General features: G+C 49.3%; 1 protein-coding gene across 5 annotated transcripts in view; it reads right to left on the minus strand.

Moving 5' to 3' along the window:
• Positions 1–17,401, minus strand: part of Acacb (acetyl-CoA carboxylase beta) — a 212,411-nt gene that overhangs the window by 101,520 nt on the left and 93,490 nt on the right. For 4 of the 5 annotated variants that reach the window (XM_046464308.2, XM_046464307.2, XM_046464309.2 and 1 more), the window contains 11 exons: positions 15,876–15,932; positions 15,595–15,636; positions 14,390–14,605; positions 12,690–12,845; positions 11,620–11,823; positions 10,289–10,444; positions 5,694–5,816; positions 5,323–5,592; positions 3,977–4,074; positions 3,018–3,138; positions 393–503 (listed from right to left, as the gene is read on the minus strand). The exons of the other annotated variant lie outside the window; for it this stretch is intronic. In XM_046464308.2, coding sequence (XP_046320264.1) covers positions 393–503; positions 3,018–3,138; positions 3,977–4,074; positions 5,323–5,592; positions 5,694–5,816; positions 10,289–10,444; positions 11,620–11,823; positions 12,690–12,845; positions 14,390–14,605; positions 15,595–15,636; positions 15,876–15,932 — 1,554 coding nt within the window. The remainder of the gene's footprint in view (positions 1–392; positions 504–3,017; positions 3,139–3,976; positions 4,075–5,322; positions 5,593–5,693; positions 5,817–10,288; positions 10,445–11,619; positions 11,824–12,689; positions 12,846–14,389; positions 14,606–15,594; positions 15,637–15,875; positions 15,933–17,401) is intronic. 5 annotated transcript variants of the gene reach the window in all.

Consider the following 17,401-nt stretch of genomic DNA (forward strand, 5'->3'; position numbering starts at 1 on the left):
CTTTTAACCCTTTGCCACCCAGCTCGTACCCAGACCAGTGACCTCAGAACCTGACGTCAGGAATCATTTGTCATTGTGCCTTGTCCCGTTTCCTACAAAGCATCTTGCCACTTCTATATTTTTAAAATTTATCTTAATTTATTTATTTTTATTTTTTATTTGTTTTAATTAGTTACACGATTTCAATATTTTTTAATGTAAAATAGTTCCACCAGAGGAGCTTAAAACTTATTTTATTTTGGCTCAGAAGGCGCCCAGATAATTACACATTGGAACAACAGCTCTCACATGGTAGGAATGAGACCTACTGGGAGAGATTTCCCACCAGAGGTCAATGAAATTTTTAAATGACCCTTGGCCCCCCGACCCTCCACGGGGCCCCTCGGGGTCACCTTGTTGAGGGCACTGGCCCCCGTGAGGATGATGTGGGAGTTCTCCACCTGGATCACCCGCTGGCCCAGCCTCACCAAGTAGGCCCCGATCCCGAGGGCGCGGCAGGTCACCTGAGGAGACAGGACCCCTTCTGAACCCCACAGGGTGGCATCGCCCTACCCCGCAGAGAGGAAGGACTCAACAGCCTGCAAGGCACAAATGCAGGTCACCTCTTGGACAACGGCAACCTGATCTGGGGCCAAACAGCAAAACCAAAGCTCATTCTTGGAGCCGCTGGCTGGGTGCAGCTTGGTTTCTGCTGTCATGTGGGTCTTCCGTGTCCCCGGCCTGGCCATATGGGAGGTTAGCAAAACTTGAAGAGGGAGCGAGCCTGGTGGGGGGGCCTTGGGTCCCTAGGGACACACCCTGAAAGGGGACTGTGGGACCCCAGCCCCTTCCTCTCTCCCTCTGGCTTTCCGGCCATGAGGTGAGAGAGATGTCCCTCTGCCACAGGCCTTCACCATGGTGTGCTGCCTGGCCGCGGCCCCAAAGCCAACTGATCACGGACTAGACCCTCCTGAACTGTGAGTCAAAATGAACCTTTTGCCCTGGTAAGTTGATTTTCTGGGTATCTGTTGCCCTGACAGAAAGCTGACTAGCAAGAAGAGGAGGGGCTGTAGGGAGAGCAGCAGACGGGAGGCTGGGATCTCAGCCGCTCTGGGCAGCTCCTCTGAGCTCAGCTGTTCACAAGGGATCTGGTTCTCTTGCCCAGACACAAGGACATCCAGGAGTGTGAGCAGAAACTGAGGAGATCCAGGTAGGGTCTGGAGCAGGCCCACAGCCCTGTGCCACGTCACCTTCCTGGTTTTGATAATCACTGTGGCAGGTAGGATACTGTCGGCAGGGAGCTGGACAAAGGGCACCCGGGAATTCTCTGTACCACCCTGTGGCTTCGGATGAGTCCCAAACTGTTCAAAATTCAAAGAGATGGGCTATTCATGTGGACCTAGGAAACAAGCCTAAAAAAGACTCACGCCCGACTTGATTTTCCAGGTAGAAAATGGAGCTCCAACACCGTGTGTAACAGTAAGGCCTTGAGTGACAGCTTACCATTGAGGAGAACTGTCAGTATGGCTACGACAAGAAGCAGGGGACGTTTTTTGGAAAGGTCATGGGGGGTGTGTGGGAGGAGGAAATATTCATTTTATACCAGTTAAAGTCAGGTTAAAGGTTTTTCTAAACCCTTAACACCTTTAAAATAAGAGAAGATTGCAGGGCTGGGGTTGTGGCTCAGCAGTGGAGCGCTCGCCTCACACAGGCGGGACCCGGGTTTGATCCTCAGAACCACATAAAAATAAATAAACGAAATAAAGGTGTTGTGTCCAACCAAAAAAAAAAAAATTTAAAAAAAAAGATAAGATTGGACCCAGACTCAAACAAACCAACTACAAAAGGCTAACTGTTAAAACTGGGTTCTGCCAGGGTTGGGTTGGAGCTCAGTGGTACAGCACTTGCCTAGCGTGGGTTCGATCCTCAGCACCACATTGAGAAATAAATAAATAAAAATAAAACAAACAAACAAACTTGTTGGAGGCCACAACCAAGTCAAGATGGCACCTGGCAGTTTGCCAGGAGGAGTGGTTTGTGAGGCAATGTCACCGAGCCATCAAGATGGTGGGGACTCCTTATTGGCTGATTGCTGTATCTGGATGATGTTAATTGAGTCAAGCTGTGTATATATACCTCTGCCGTCCTGCAATAAAGCGGCTCTCGCTACCTTGAGTGCCCGCTCAGTTCCCACTGAGTTTCCCTGCAATAAAGCAGTTCCCACTTCAACCTTCAAGTTGCTTGTCACCTCCCGGCTATTTTGCTCAGCCGGACTGCGGCACAAACTGGGTTCTGATGGGCACCCAGTAGTGCCTATAGTCCTAGTGGCTCAAGAGGCTGAGGCAGGAGGATGGCGAGTTCAGGGTCAGCCTCAGCAAAAGCGAGGCACTAAGCAACTCAGTGAGACCCTGTCTCTAAATAAAATGCCAAATAGGGCTGGGGATGGGGCTCAGTGGTCCAGGGCCCCTGAGTTCAATCCCTGGTACCAGGAAAAAAAACTGAGTTCTGATATTAAAGAACTGTGGGTTTTATTGGGTTGTATTAATAGGATTGAGGTTATATAAATGGGGGAAAGATTCTTCTCCATTAAGGGTCCACCCTGAAGCCCATTATGTCCCATCGTCCCATTTATGGAAACTGAGCAACCAACATTCCACTTAGGTAATGTTGAAATAAATCTATTTTGAGAGTTTTATTCTTTGGAGAAAAGTAATAGTGATAATATTCACTCATATTACTAATGACAGTAAATCACACAATAAGCTTTGGATTGTGATTCCCACCTGTTTTAACGCACTGTGTCCGTTTTGTAGAAATAGTCACAGAACTGAAAACTTGGGACTAGACGGGCTACTGGGTGAAGAGACCTGCTAGGAGAGTTGGCTTTAAAACACTGTAAGATGGGTGCAAACTAGGAGTGGCTATGTGTGGGTCCCTAGTGGAGCTGCGTGATGTCACCTAGGGCTCACAGCCAAGTCCCTCGACTTCTGTGACAACCGCACAGTTTCTGTAATAGAAAAGAAATCAGGGGTGCTCACCATGCTGATGGTGACGATCTCTTCGTAGGCCAGGGAGGACTCCCCAGCAATCATGCCCGAGCCCCTCAGGTTCTCCACGCCCAGGCCGTCATCCTTCCCGATGATGTCGGTGATGACGTACCTTAGGAGCCAAGCGTGGGTGAAAGACTGAACACTGTCCCCCCAAAGTTCAAGGGGGTGTGTCTCCCAAGGCCCCAGAGCAGGAGGGATGAGTGAGGAAAGGGACTGGAACAGGATGACGGGAAAGCACAGGGTGAGGACCCTCAGGTTTGGCACTAAACCGTCTAAAGGTCAAGTTCAACAGACGTCACTCTCCCCCAGGGGCTCTCGGCCGACTATCCTCCCCACCCCTCATTGCTCCAGAGCAGTCTAGACCAGCTTTTGGTCTCCAGAGAGATGGGGGTACACAGTTCATCAACCAAGATCTCATGAAACGAGAAGTACCGGTTAGCCAAACCCTGTTAGGAATTCACAGAGCACTGTGGTGTGTTAAAGGCTCTGAGAAGGCCGGCAGGAAGGAGGTTATTAGACCCCATTTCACTTGGAGCTTCTCAAAACTTTCTCGACTTTCTTAAACTTAATTGACTATGGAAATTAAAAAAAAAAATTAAAGTTTCCCCCCACATATCATTCAGAAAATCACATCTGGGAAATTCTCTGGTCAACCCATTAAGACAAATAAACAGGGTTTTCCCCAGAAAAGACAGGCAGGAGCCTCTGACACCCTCAAAGACCTGACCCTTGCCTCTCACCCGTTCCTTCCCAGATTACCACGGCACCAATTTGGATAACTGGGGGGTAAAGGGAGCCTCTAGCTCCTGGGACATCATGGCAATTGAGAAAGGGGACCAACAGCACCCACTGGAGGGTACTGCCTCAGGCCCGGAAGCAGAGATGGAGTCCCCGTTACAAGCAGAGGTGACCACAAGTGAAATCAGGGGCCCTGGTAAGTCACTCACCTGGATTCCCCGCCCTCCTCGATGTGTTTGCAGTGGACGGAATTCAGGGCGCTGATTCTGGTGTAGTCTTGGGGCGTCAGGTACAGGTATCTGAATCCCTTAAAAACACACTTCAGTGAGCCTGTGAGCCCATCCCCACCACATGGCGGGGTAGACGTTAACAACAGGACATCCAGGAGACCCCGTCAGAACCCTCCTGTCAACACGCAGTTGCAGCCTGAGGGTGGGCTCCGGCTTATCCAAAGTGTTTGGGACCAGAAGTGCCACAATTTAGACATTTTCAAATCTTGGAATATCTGAAATCTCAGCCACATAATGTCTCGGAGATGGAATGGGAAATTCTTCTGTTTCATGTGGCCCTGCACACACAGGCCAGAGGGAGCACGATTCCACGTTTGAGGAACTTTGTGCTTTTCCATCAAGAGGTCAGGTGTGGGAGCTTCCTGGTGGCATCCTATCCATGGTCAAAAAGCTTCAGATTTGGGATCATTTTGGATTTGGGATTTTTGGATTAGGGATGGTCAACTTCTACAAGAACAGAATTTTCTTTCTTTGCTGTCCCCCAAATAAATTTTGTCCCCTTGGTCGAGGGAGCAGCACCCCAGCCTCCGGTTGGGAAGGACAGGTGTCCCCTGTGGTCTCAGATCAGGACAGGTGGACTTTTCTCCCATTCATCTTGCCTTTCATTGCAATGGGGTCTGCATGTCCCCAGGTGACATCTAAGAGCTTCCTGAGCCCAGGGACGGTGCTTTCCCTCACTCACGCATTCAGGAGAAGCTCAGCACGCAGTATTAATAAGTATTAATAATTGTTTTCATTATCGTCCCTCCAAGAGGCCTGAGATACTTCTTCCTAATCCCAGCGACACTGGTAGACTATGAGACTCACACAGGCACTTCGTCTCTCGGTGGGATATGTACTTCAGACATTTAAAAGGCTGGGCTTTTTTTCCTGTCATCTTACAGGTGCCATCAGCCCCACACACCATATAGGAGAGGCTGGACATGTCTTGTTTGGGGTTTGGATTTTTTTCAGACTGGAAGATTTCCATAGATAAATGGGGTATCCTGGGCTCGGACCCAGGTCTCAACACAGAATTCATTTCTGTTTTGTTTACACCGGGGACTCAGAGGCTGAAGGTAATTTCATTCCATATTTTTAGTGCACCTGCCTGTTGACTGTCACTTGTCCCGAGTCAGGCGTAGAAAGTTGCACTTGGGGTTTCAGGTGGGTACCTCAAAAAGTTTTGAATGTTGAAGCATTTTCAATTTCAGGTTTTGCACTGAGGACATTGGCTGTATACCAGCTAGTCTGCCCCACACTGCCACCCCAGCTCCCAGACGTACCTTGTGGGGGTCTTCGGGGTCCACCCAAGCCACCTGGAACATGTGTTTGATCTCTTCAGCCAAGCCGATGCGGGCCCCGCTGTTGGCGGCCAGATAGATCTTGGGGATGCCCTCGGCCCGGGCCATCTCGGACGCCCTCAGGTAGAGAAGATCCTCCCCCAGGCCAAAGGACCCGATGCGGAAAGTGATGTCGTTGCTGATGACGATCACATCCCGGCCTTCTGGATACTCCTGGGTCTTGAACCTCATTTTGAAGACCACCATGCCCACCTGCAAGGGACACCGGTGCATAAAGAAAGCGGTTTCTTTCTTCCTAGGAAACGTCTTGGAAAGGCTGACACAGGCGGGTAGCAGGCTCTGCCAACGCCCACCTCGTTTCCACCTGGCAGCCGGTTCATCTCCACCAGCTGGCCCTGAGAGTCCAGCACTAATTCCGTGTAGGTCAGGATGTCTTTAGGGTACTTCTCCGGGGAACCCCACAGTTTAAAAAGAGCCTGGGAGAGGGGAGAAAAGAGGAAAAACATCATCGGTAGAGAGGTACTGCCCTTCCCGGTTGTCACAAAAGAAGGGTGAATTTCCTAGTTCTTTCTCCTTTTTAATAATAAAACATTTAAAGCATACCAGGAGAAAATAAAAAGCATGCAGAATAATAAACACCTGGTCCCTATCCAATGGCTTAAATCTTTTCATATTTGCTTAAGATTTTCGGGGGGTGGGTGGGGGCAGGGCCTTGTTATGTTGCCCAGGCTGGTCTTGAACTTCTGGATTTGAAAGATCCTCCTGCCTCAGCCTCCTGAGAAGCTGGGAACACAAGTGCACATGCTTGTGCCCAGCTCTGCTTAAGATTTTTTTAAAGAAAGAAGATAAGAGTCCCTGGTGCATCCCTCCCCCACCTTCCCTCTTCCTTCTTCCAAATCCCTGCAAATCATTATCTTGAATTTAGTGTCTACCCGCCAGCCCTGGGTACGCTTTTAATTTTGCTTTATCATACATGCATACATGTATGATGTGAAGACACATCATATTATTTCGTGTGACAAACTTGACATAAATGGTATCTCACGAAAACACATCTTTCTGCAACTGACTTATTTTACTCTCCATTACACTTGAGAGATTTATAATATTGGTACATTTAGCTCTCGTTTATTTCACAATCCCTCTGTCCCAGTTTTCTGTAAGGGGAATATAGCACTATTTATTTATAACCCTGCTGAGGTTGTCCCCAGGTATCCAGCACTCTGTGTTATCAATAGTGCTATGGTGAATTCTCAGAGCCTCTTCTTACAGGTGAGAGTTTCTCCAGGTGTACGTATATGTCCATACACAGGTAACACACACACACACACACACACACCCCTAGGAACTTCTGGGCCTCAGGCATGTGAAGCTTTCACTTTACTTGAGCCTACTGTATACCTCCCTGAGTTTTTGAACCCCTGCAGAAGCTCAGCAAGACTGGATAAGAGCTCCTCTATGCCACATCATCTCCAACGTCTGGTTTTGTTAACTGTTTAAATGTTTACCCACCTGCTGGCTATGAAACCCTACGGGTGTCCCACCTGCGTCTCACCCACTCTTAGTGAGGGATGTGCCTTTGAGCATCTGCTGACTACAAGTTTCTTTTTCTCAAGATTCCTGTGGATAACCCTTGCCCCTATTTAAAAAAATTTTTTTTAGTTATAGATGGACACAACACTTTATTTTTTTTACTTATTTTTTCATGTGGTGCTGAGGATGGAACCCAGCGCCTCACACATACATGGCGAGCGCTCTACCACTGAGTCACATCCCCAGCCCTTTTTCATATTTATTTAGGTCTTATTTATTTAGACAGGGTCTCTAAATAACAAGACAGGGGTCTCGTTAAGTTGCTGAGGCTGGCTTTGTACCCACCATCCTCCTGCCTCAGCCTCCCAAGCCAATGGGATCATAGGCGTGTGCCATCTCACCCGGCAAGTTTTAATTTTAAGTTTTAATGTGATTCAATTTATGGGTCTTTTTCTGTGTAGTTTATGCTACACACAAACTGATTTCATGTGGCTTTAATCTTCTTGAAATTTATGTTTGTTTATCAAATTTGCTTTTTCCCGTTAGGTAGCTAGAGCTCGCCCCCTGGCCATGCGCAATACCACCCCTGTGTCCCGTGAATTAGGAGTGGGTCTGAGTCCAGGCTCTGGGTTCTGTCCCACTGGTCCATCAGCTCAGCTCCAGCCCAGGGCACCACATCATCCTAATTACTGCAGCTTCAAAATAAGTCACGACATCTGCCAAGGTACGTGCGCCTGACTTTGTTCTTTTTCAAAACTGCTTTTGCTATTCGCAAGCTTTTGTTTTTCTATAAATACTTGAGGCTCAGCTTCTCAAACTTCACTAGAAAACTCTGGAAGTATACTGAGTTTATTAATTTGGAAGGAACTAACATCTTCACAATATTAAAGCTCCCTAGCATTTATGAGCATGGTATCTCTCTCCATTTATTTAGGTTTAAAGTATCTCAATGAAGTTTTAAAATATACTTCATAAAGAAAAATTTCTCTTCTATGCTTTTTGCTTGATTTAGTCCTGAGTTAACTTAGAGTTAGTTCATTTTTTAATTATTAGTGGTACGAGGGATTGAACCCAGGAGTGCTTAACCACTGAGCCACATCCCCAGCCCTTTTTCATATTTTATTAACAGGCAGGGTCTCATTAAGTTGCTGAGGCTGGCTTTGAACTCACAATCCTTCTGCCTCAGCCTCCTGAGCCACTGGGATTATCTGAGTAAGCCACCAGGCCCAGCTAAGTCACTTGATGGTGAATGGTATTTGTTTCCCAAGTTCACTGCATACTCACTGCTGACTTCCTGTATACTGGTCTTGCAATCTTGCTGTATATTCTCTAATGGGTTCTATCAATTCTTCTGGATTTCCTATAGACATTTATATCTTCTGCAAAACCCACCATTTTGCTTTTCTCTTTCCAGTCTTAAATACCTTTTATTTCTTTTTTCTGATTATTTCACTGGCCAGGAACTTAGGTTAAAAAAAAAAAAAAGTGGAACAGAAGGGGTGACAATGGCTATTTTTTGTCCTGGATCTTTCTTTAGAGAGAATGCTGACATTTCACCATTATGTGCTATTACTTTTAGATTGATAGCTTTTACCAAGATAAACAAATTTTCTTCTAGTTTATTAAAACTTTTCATCATAATAGATGTTTTTCAAATCCTTATTTTTGTACCTATTGAGAAATTTTAAGTTTTTTTCTTAACCTAGTAATAAGATACATTGCATGAAGAGAGTTCCTGATATCAAATCACAAGACAAAGCCAACTGACCTAAATTTCTTTTCAAACTTTTTTAGTTGTAGATGGACGGGATACTTTTATTTATTTATGAATTTATTTATATGTAGTGCTGAGGATCAAACCTAATGCTAGGCAAGTGCTCTGCCACTGAGCCCCATCCCCAGGCCTATTTTGTATTTTACTTAGCCACAGGGTCTCACTGAGCGGCTTAGGCCTCACTTTTGTGGAGGCTGGGTTTGAACTCACGATCCTCCTGCCTCGGCCTCCAGAGCTGCTGGGATGACAGGTGTGCACCACCGCACCCGGCCTTGCTGGAGAGTTTTGATAGAAATTGTTTTAAAACTCTCTGAGCCAAATTTTAGTGGGTAGGTTTCATAAACTATTAATCTGACTGATTTGATGCTCATAATCTATTCAGATCCGATTTTCTGTTTCCTCCCTAGTCAGTTTTGGTAAGATGTGTTTTCCTTTCATCTAAGTTCAAATGCATGACATAGATTTCCTCATGGTGTAGTCAAGCTCCTTCACCGTGGCCTCTGAGGTCACAGGCAAAAAGATACATTGGCATCCTTCAACAGGAAATTTCCCATTTATTAAGCACCTACTGGATATATGCATTCCTCCCACAACCTTGTAAAGTAGGTACTTTTCTTATCCTTATTTTACAGAGGAGGAACTGAGGTCCAGAGAGGTCAAGAAACTTGCCCAGGAAAAACAGGAAACCAAGGACCCATCTGGGATCCACCAGGCCTCAGTGGCTCTGAAGAGAAGCTCTGCCTTCTATTGTGATCCCCGGCCTGACACACAAGCCTCAGCAGGAACTGACCCTTGCTGCTACAGAGGAAGGTCCCTGACCTCAGATCAAAGTATGTCCCTCACAAGGCCACGGAGGGATAGGAAGACACTGACGTCACCCACGTCAGCACGCTCAGTCTTTTGCAGGCTTTTCTTCATACAGAAAGGCACAGGAAAAAGTATTTGAAGGAAACACACTAAATTGTTATTTTGAGCATCATACATAATTTTTTTTCTTTTTTTTTTTTTTTGAGTCAAGGTCTCGCTGTGTCCCCCAGGCTGGCCTTGAACTCCTGGGCGCCAGGGATTCTCCTGATTCAGCTTCCCTGGGGCTGAGACTCCAGGTGCACACCACCGAGCCCGGGGCCCAGAGCATGTTGTAAGAGTAGACTAAACAATCCTCGGAGCTGGGGCTGGGGCTGAGTGGCTGAGCACTCACCTAGCACGGGTGAGGCACTGAGTGTGATCCTCAGCACCACGTAAAATATAAATAAATAAAGTTATAAAAAATATATTAAAAAAAAAAACCCTCAAGATCAGTGACCCCAACCTCTTCTTCCTCTATTTGGCTTTAGGGCCTGGAAAGTAGCAGTTGCTTCATAAATGAGCACAAAAAAAAAAAAAAGAGGAGGAAACACATAAAAATGTTAAGCCATCTGTTACAGGGTGTGGAATGATGAGTTCCTTTTCTTCTTCATTTTTTTTTTTTTTGCTAAAGTTTTTGCACTATATCATTTTATCATGGGGATAAAAATCAGCCTTATTTTTTGGGAAAAAAGAAACACTTGCAGTCATGAAGACCCTGTTCAGACGGGATCTCACAAGTACAGCCGAGTTGGGGGTGGGTCCCGTGGGGTCGGGGACAGGCCCCGGGGGACTTGCCTGCCTGAACAGCTCCGGGAAGTCGTACACGTAGGTGGTCCCCAGGGACTGTGCCTGGAAGCGCTTGGCCTGAAGCAGATCCTTGGTGACGTAGGGGGTGTTGATGAGCATCCCGTGGAGGTTCCCTTGTTTGTCCCCAAAAGAGTGGAACATGATCTGGATCAGGAAGAAAGGACAACAGTGAGGCAGACAGCCCCCAGGAGCCACCTCCTCTTGGGTACCTCCACCCAGCCTTCAGGGACAGCTCAGGGCAGGGGGCACAGCAGGTGTCACCAGAGGGACCTCCTGCTTGGGAGTGTTTGTGTTCTCCTCTTCACCAGGGGGGACAACCAGAACAGGAGGACACGGGGACAGCTCCAAACATGAGACTCCTGGTCCCAAACACGCAGGTCTGACACACCCAAATACAGGCCAAAGTGCTCACAAAAACTGCTGATTTGAACCAGATGTGCATTTTTAAAAAAATATATTTTAATTGTAGGTGGACACACAATGTCTTTATTTCCTTTTTATGTGGTGCTGAGGGTGGAACCCAAGGCCTCACACATGCCAGGCAAGCACGCTACCACCGAGCCCCAGCCAGCCCTCAGAGCTGCATTTGGGGGATGGTACTGCGCCCATGTCAATCTCCTGGGTGGGTGACACACTCAGGGTTGGCAAAGGACATCACTGGAAAAGGTTTTGTGGTTCGTGTTCTGTATCATTTTAGCAACTTTTATTCTGTCCAGCCCTGGGGGTTCAACCAGGGACGCTCTACCACTGGGTATATCCCAGCCTTTCTGTTCTTTGAGATAGTTCTTTTTTTTCATTTTGAGACTGCCAAGGCTGGCCTTGGCCTTGAACTTGGAATCCTCCTGCCTCAGGCTTCCGATTACAGGCTGGGATTACAGGTGTGCAGATTTTTTTTTTGCAACCTCTTGAGTCTGATTATTTCAAAATAAAAATATTCACATATACATAGAATGGCAGTCAAAAGGATGTCTGATTTACTTTCCTGGAGCCTGTTTGATAGAATGATGGGGGGAAATGTCTATCTGCCTAGGTGACCTGGTGTACGGGCCGCATCATAACCAAAAAGAGCCTCCGCATCTCATCCGGAGGAGGGCTGCGGGGTGACTGGGCTTTGGAGATCTGGGATCCTGCCCAGGAGGCATCACTGGGAACCGCCCGTCATCCCAACCTGGAGCTATTCACTCATGGAACATCACAGAGCTGCCACAGTCTGCAAGGCCAGCCAGAGGGCCCCTAGGGGTCATTTTAACCTGCCTTGGTCCCCAGCAGCCTGCCTCGGCTTCGACTTGGACCCCCGTGGTCCGCCCCCTGGGCCTTACGTTTCCGGATCTGAGGTCAGTCACTTCCTTGTAGAGGCTGATGTCCAGGTAGTAGCCCGACTCGTTGGTGATGAACAGGCGGATGGGAACGGCGCTGCCCGAGGTGGTCTGGCGGATGTTGATCTTGACCTCGGCCTGCAGCACGCGGAGCTTCCACAGCCGGCTGCCATAGCGCATGACCATGGAGCGCACCGACTCCTCGATCTGCCCCGAAGCAGAGCAAGCCCTTTCAGAGGCCATTCCACGCACCCGCTTGCAATGGCACCAGTGGCAGTGGGCAGTGAGACACTGACCACCTGGGACCCAGAACCACCCGGCAAAATATGAGCCATTAGCAACCCAGGGCGCCCTGCTGAGTACTGAGAACCCAGGTTCTCACGTCCTCCTCTGTGCACACAGCAAGGAGCCTGTGTGTATGTGTGTGTGTGTGTGTGTGTATGTGCGCGCAATGCTGGGGACGAAGCCCAGGGCCTCACGCACGCTAGGCAAGTGCTCCAACACCAACCACCCCCGCTACAGGCAGGAATCTTTATCCCCCACTGACAGGTGGAGGAGACAGAGGCTGACAGGTGACAGAACTGGCGCTCCCACATGGTCCCATCTTCCTGTGCCTCTCAAGGCTTCGCAGTTTTCTCCTGGAAATACGAGGACCAGTGGGGTCAGGGGTCTGGTGGCCCCTCTGCGCCCCACAGGTGCGCTGGGATCCTTCTCATCCCAGGGTCCCCACCGTAACAGTCAACCGAACAGCTCAGCCAGACTCTGGGTGTTCATGGTCCCCACACTCCACCCCATCCCCTGCAGATCCTGAAACCCGGGAAATTCTTGCAAATTCTACTGTGCGAGGTGTGCCTGGCATGCATGCCACCCTCATGGCCAAGGCGGCTTCACAGGGTGTGGCTAAGCTGCACCAGCAGGGACCACGGAAGGCTGGCTCTCCTGGGGTGACGGAGGCTCGGGCAGGGACATCATCCAGGGCCTCGGGTCTCAAGGGCCAAGAGACAGAGCCCCAGAGCCACATGATGGGAGGAGCCCAGTGAGAAGGCCCCGCGCTGAGAGCCCCAGGGCGTGACCTTGGAGGGGTCCATGATGACGGTGGGCACGAAGTTGAGGAAGATGTGGTTGCAGTCGGTGCGCACGCTGGTGTTGTTGAAGGCCACCTCCAGCTCGTCCATGGCCTCGAGGAGCAGCCGCTCGCCCTCGTTCTGCAGGTACTCGAAAGAGGCTTCCTGGAGAGGCCGAGGGACAGCGGCTCAGGACACAGCCTCGGGCCGGAAATTCACCCTTGGAGAGGAAATGCTCCCCTCCTCCAAGAGCCCCACGGAGCCCCGTCCCCTCGCCCGGGCTGCATGGCACATCCGCCAGGCTTCAGCTTGCTGTATCTGATGCGGGGACATCAGGGCAGGGTGACTGGCCCTCCCAGGGCTGCCATTCCTAGAGATGGCCCACGACTGTCCAGGGAGTGGGATTTTTACATGTAAATTGACCCAGAGCCCAAATCCAAACATGGCCTTCACTGGCTCACAGCCCAGGCCCCGTCCACCTGCCCCCCTCACCGCTGGGGCCAGGACAACTAGGGGCAGCCCTGTGCCCCACCCGCTGGGACCAGCCAACCTGCGCCTCCCTGTTCCTTCCTGCCTTCCTTCAAAACCCACACACACACACAAAGTTTTCTGCCCACTTTTTCTCTTCACTCCTTCAACCACCTGACCAAGGTCAGTGCTTGCCCACGTACCCCCCATGGTGGGCCAAGGCCCTTCTTAGGATGGTGAGACACTAGCTCTCCAATGACAGTCACGTCCTGACCCCCTGGCCTCACCATTCCTGAACAATGATAAAGTCCAGACATCTCTTCGACTGAAGGAGCAAAAACCTGAGATTAACTCAATAACTGTCAAGAAGGAACTGGATTTTAAAACAGATACCATAGCCAGGCGCGGTGGCGCACGCCTGTCATCCCAGTGGCCTGGGAGGCTGAGGCAGGAGGATGCCAAGTTCAAAGCCAGCCTCAGCAAAAGTGAGGTGCTAAGCAACTCAGTGAGACCCGGTCTCTAAATAAAATACAAAATAGGGCTGGGGATGGGGCTCAGTGGTCAAGTGCCCCTGAGTTGAATCCCTGGTACCAAAAAAACATACTGTACACACACACACACACACACACACACACTCTCGTCCATGCAAGGCTGTCGCACACACCATGGATCAATCTTCATTATCACTGGAGAAGGTCTGTAAGTAACTGTCCATAGAAAAGGTGACAGTTCCCAGATGATCTTGCACCCTGAGCTCTATCTGCAACACTGGAGCCCTGACTTTGGGTGGAATCAGGTTTGGGAGAGTCATGCACAGGGCCAGCCCCTCATGGCAGAATTCTGGGTCCTGTCACTTGATCTTTAAGAAATAGTGTTCAGGATTGGTTGAGATTTTTACAGTATGATCGTGGGTTATTTTCCGAAAAGCAAGAAATAATTCAAAAATGATCACTCAACCAGCAAATATAAGAAGTTCCCTGAATGAACCAGTCTCGTTCTGTCTCTTCAACTTTCATCTCACACAGAGAGAATCCCACCATCAACACAGTGACCCAAGAGCCCGCGCTGGGACAAAATAGGCCACCTGCTGTCCACCTCCTGCCACAGCTGTGTCACATGGGCAGAGCTGCGTGCACCCAGCATGTCCTCAAGTCCCCAGCGTGCAGCTCAGAGGAGGAACTTGGGAAAGGAAGGCCAGGGCCTGAGGGACCAGAGGAGGCAGAAACGCCTGCGCCCCTTACCTTGGTGATCAGGTCCGAGTGCCTGATGATGGCGCGGATGAAGAACCTGTGGTCCGTCACTTCCGCCCCCTCCTCCACCTTGGCAGCGCCCAGGTACAGGTGCATCTTGTGGTTGGCACAGGGCACCGCCGTCAGGTCAAAGTTACGCATGCGGCTGAGCTCCAGCTGGAAGGCCAGCGCGGGCTCCAGGTGGCGGTAAATGCGATCTTCTGCAAACTGTAGCCGCCAGAGAAAGGGCGGATGAGACAGACAGACAGACAAACACACACACACACACACAATACAGAGTCCAACAACGCAACTCCATGCCCTGAGGTCCAGGCCCTCTCCTGCAGACCACGGTGCTCAGGGATGTGGCATTCATTGTGTCCCCTAATTGTGAACGGTCCCCAAGGCTCCTGAGATTTGGGGTTTTGCACAAAGTGTTGTAAGACTGGGGTGCTGGGAGCGCTCTTGGCTCCTGGGGGAGCCGACTGGTCCCCAGCACCTGCCAGCATGAGGAGGCCGCTCTCATGGCACACAGTCCTCAAGATGTCACTGACCCAGGTTTCTTGGTGGGAATTGATCCCCAAAAGGAAGCAACTGACAGGGCTGGAGATGGAACAAGAGGAAAAATGAAGAACCTAAAAAAAAGCTGCGCTTTGGATAAATCACAATGCAAAATGCTGAGCGTGGCAGGGTCCTGAACTGGTGCTGGGGACAAGCCCACCTGCTCGACTAGGGAGCAAGAAACACCCAAGGGCCAGACGCGGCCTGTTCGGGCTGATGAACCACACAGCTCCCGGCTCACCCCTCAACTCTGCTGCCTCTGCCTGAAGGCCACGGAGACACTAGGTGATCGAATGCCTGTGTGGCTGCTGTGTTCCAATAAAACTTTATTTATACAACAGGCAGCTGGTATGCAAGTCATACTTTGCCGACCACTGGTCAGGAAGATGAGGAAAGGAGGCTGGAGAACTGTCTTACTGAGGATCCTCCGAACACGACAACTCAGAGGAGGTGGAAAGAGGAGGAGCCCGAGGGTCTGAGCTCCCTGCAGGAAACATGGGGTTCTCATGGGAAATATAACTCCCCCCAAAAACTGGAGTATACACAGCAGTTGCCATGTTCTAGAAAACGAGCAGGCCTCGAGGACTGGGGACAATCCTCTTCAATATCAAAGAAGCCAGTGGCGGGAGCACACACTTCGCTGCTTTGGTTCATACCTCATCTCTTGCTCTGAACGTGAAAAACTTGGGAAATTCTTTCTGCAAAAAGAAACCCACAGAAAAGACGATTAGATCAAACAAGACTCCATGAACTATCCTCTCTATTTATTTTGTGATCATTAACAATGAACCATTTTGCTTTCAGAATGAATCGTTTGAAAAGTGTTTTCTAATAACGGGTCGCTTCTACCCTCACCTACAAAATATGGACCAAAATAAACTCCGAGGTTCAGAGAATGGAAAAGACTAGCACAGAAGACCTGACAGCTTTGACTGACCTCTTGGGCGATCAGGAATGTGATTCTTCGGAGTCCGTAATCCACAAGGATATTTTTCTGCATTAAAAACCAGAGACATGATGGAATATTACGTAGCCATAAAAAGGACTGGCGGGCTGATACGTGTTACCATGTGGCTGAACCCTGTGAGTGTGCGAAGTGGAAGAAGTCAGGCACGAAAGACCCCCTAGTTCCATGTGAATAGAAAATCCAGAGTGAAAACATCTGCAGACACAGAAAGTAGATCAGCGGTTGACTGAGGCTGTGATGTGCAAGAGGGCTTGGGTTGGGAGGTGATGGGAGTGACTTAATATAGGGGTTGTGATTTTTTTGGTACCAGGGACTGAACCCAGGGGCACTTAACCACTGAGCCCCATCCCCAGCCCTATTTTGAATTTTATTTAGAGACAGGGACTCACTGAGTTGCTTAGCGCCTCACCATTACTGAGGCTGGTTTTGAATCCGCGATCCTCCTGCCTCAGCCTCTGAGCTGCTGGGATTACAGGTGTGTGCTACCACACCTGGCTGGTATGTGGCTTTGTTTTCTAGGAGGTGGCGGGAATGAAACTATTCTTCAATGAACCATGATCGTGGTTGTGCAACCCTGGGAACTCGTTACAAAGCACTGAACTGTACACTTTTGATGGGTGAACTGTGCACTGTGGAATTATATCTCAATAAAGGTGTTACAGGAAGAGACAGGCCAACGTCATGCCTCCTGTGAATACGTAGAATTTGCACTGGTCAATGACACCTCAACCAAGCTGGAGAAGGACAAGCCGGGCGAGAATGCCCAACACAGGAGAGCTCAGCCTGCTCTCATCAACAGAAAACGCAGGAACAGAGGAACTAACTGACAGTATCAGAGGTCAGAACACAGCCAGTAGTCTCCAGGGACAGTGGTGAAGGGGAGCGGACACGGGACAGATTCCAGGAGCCGAGAGGGCCCATTTGTGATCTGAACACGAATCCCACTGTGAAAACACATCAAGCCATGGGCGTCTGTGACTTTTCGCTTTCTTATTAGACTCCAACAACAAAAATAATTATACGAGAAAGTGCGAAGGCGTTCCCTATTGCTCCTTCAATAAAATAAATACTGCGATATAAAGTTCTGTGGGGAAGCAAGGCACAACGGGCGCACACCTGTCATCCCAGGGACTCAGGAGGCTGAGGCAGGAGGATGGCGAGTTCAAAGTCAGCCTCAGCAAAAGCGAGGCCCTAAGCAACTCAATGAGACCCTGTCTCTAAATAAAATACCAAATAGGGCTGGGGATGGGGCTCAGTGGCCAAGTGCCCCTGAGTTCAATTCCTGGTACCCAAAAAACAAAAAATAAATAAAATAAAAGTTTTGTGGGGAGAGACAAGAAAACAAGGCTATTGCTTAATTTATCGACCTGGTAAAGAAAATTATTAGGGGAAATGGACGGCGCTGGCCTGTTTCAGAAAGAGATAAACTCACATACAAATGGACACGGGAGGAAAGCAGGCTGGAGAGAGGACAGACAGACTGCACAAGGAAGACT

The sequence above is a fragment of the Marmota monax genome, unplaced genomic scaffold (assembly GCF_021218885.2).
Source record: "Marmota monax isolate L192 unplaced genomic scaffold, Marmota_monax_Labrador192_F-V1.1 WCK01_AAM20220418_F8-fsc00269, whole genome shotgun sequence".
NCBI lineage: Eukaryota > Metazoa > Chordata > Mammalia > Rodentia > Sciuridae > Marmota > Marmota monax.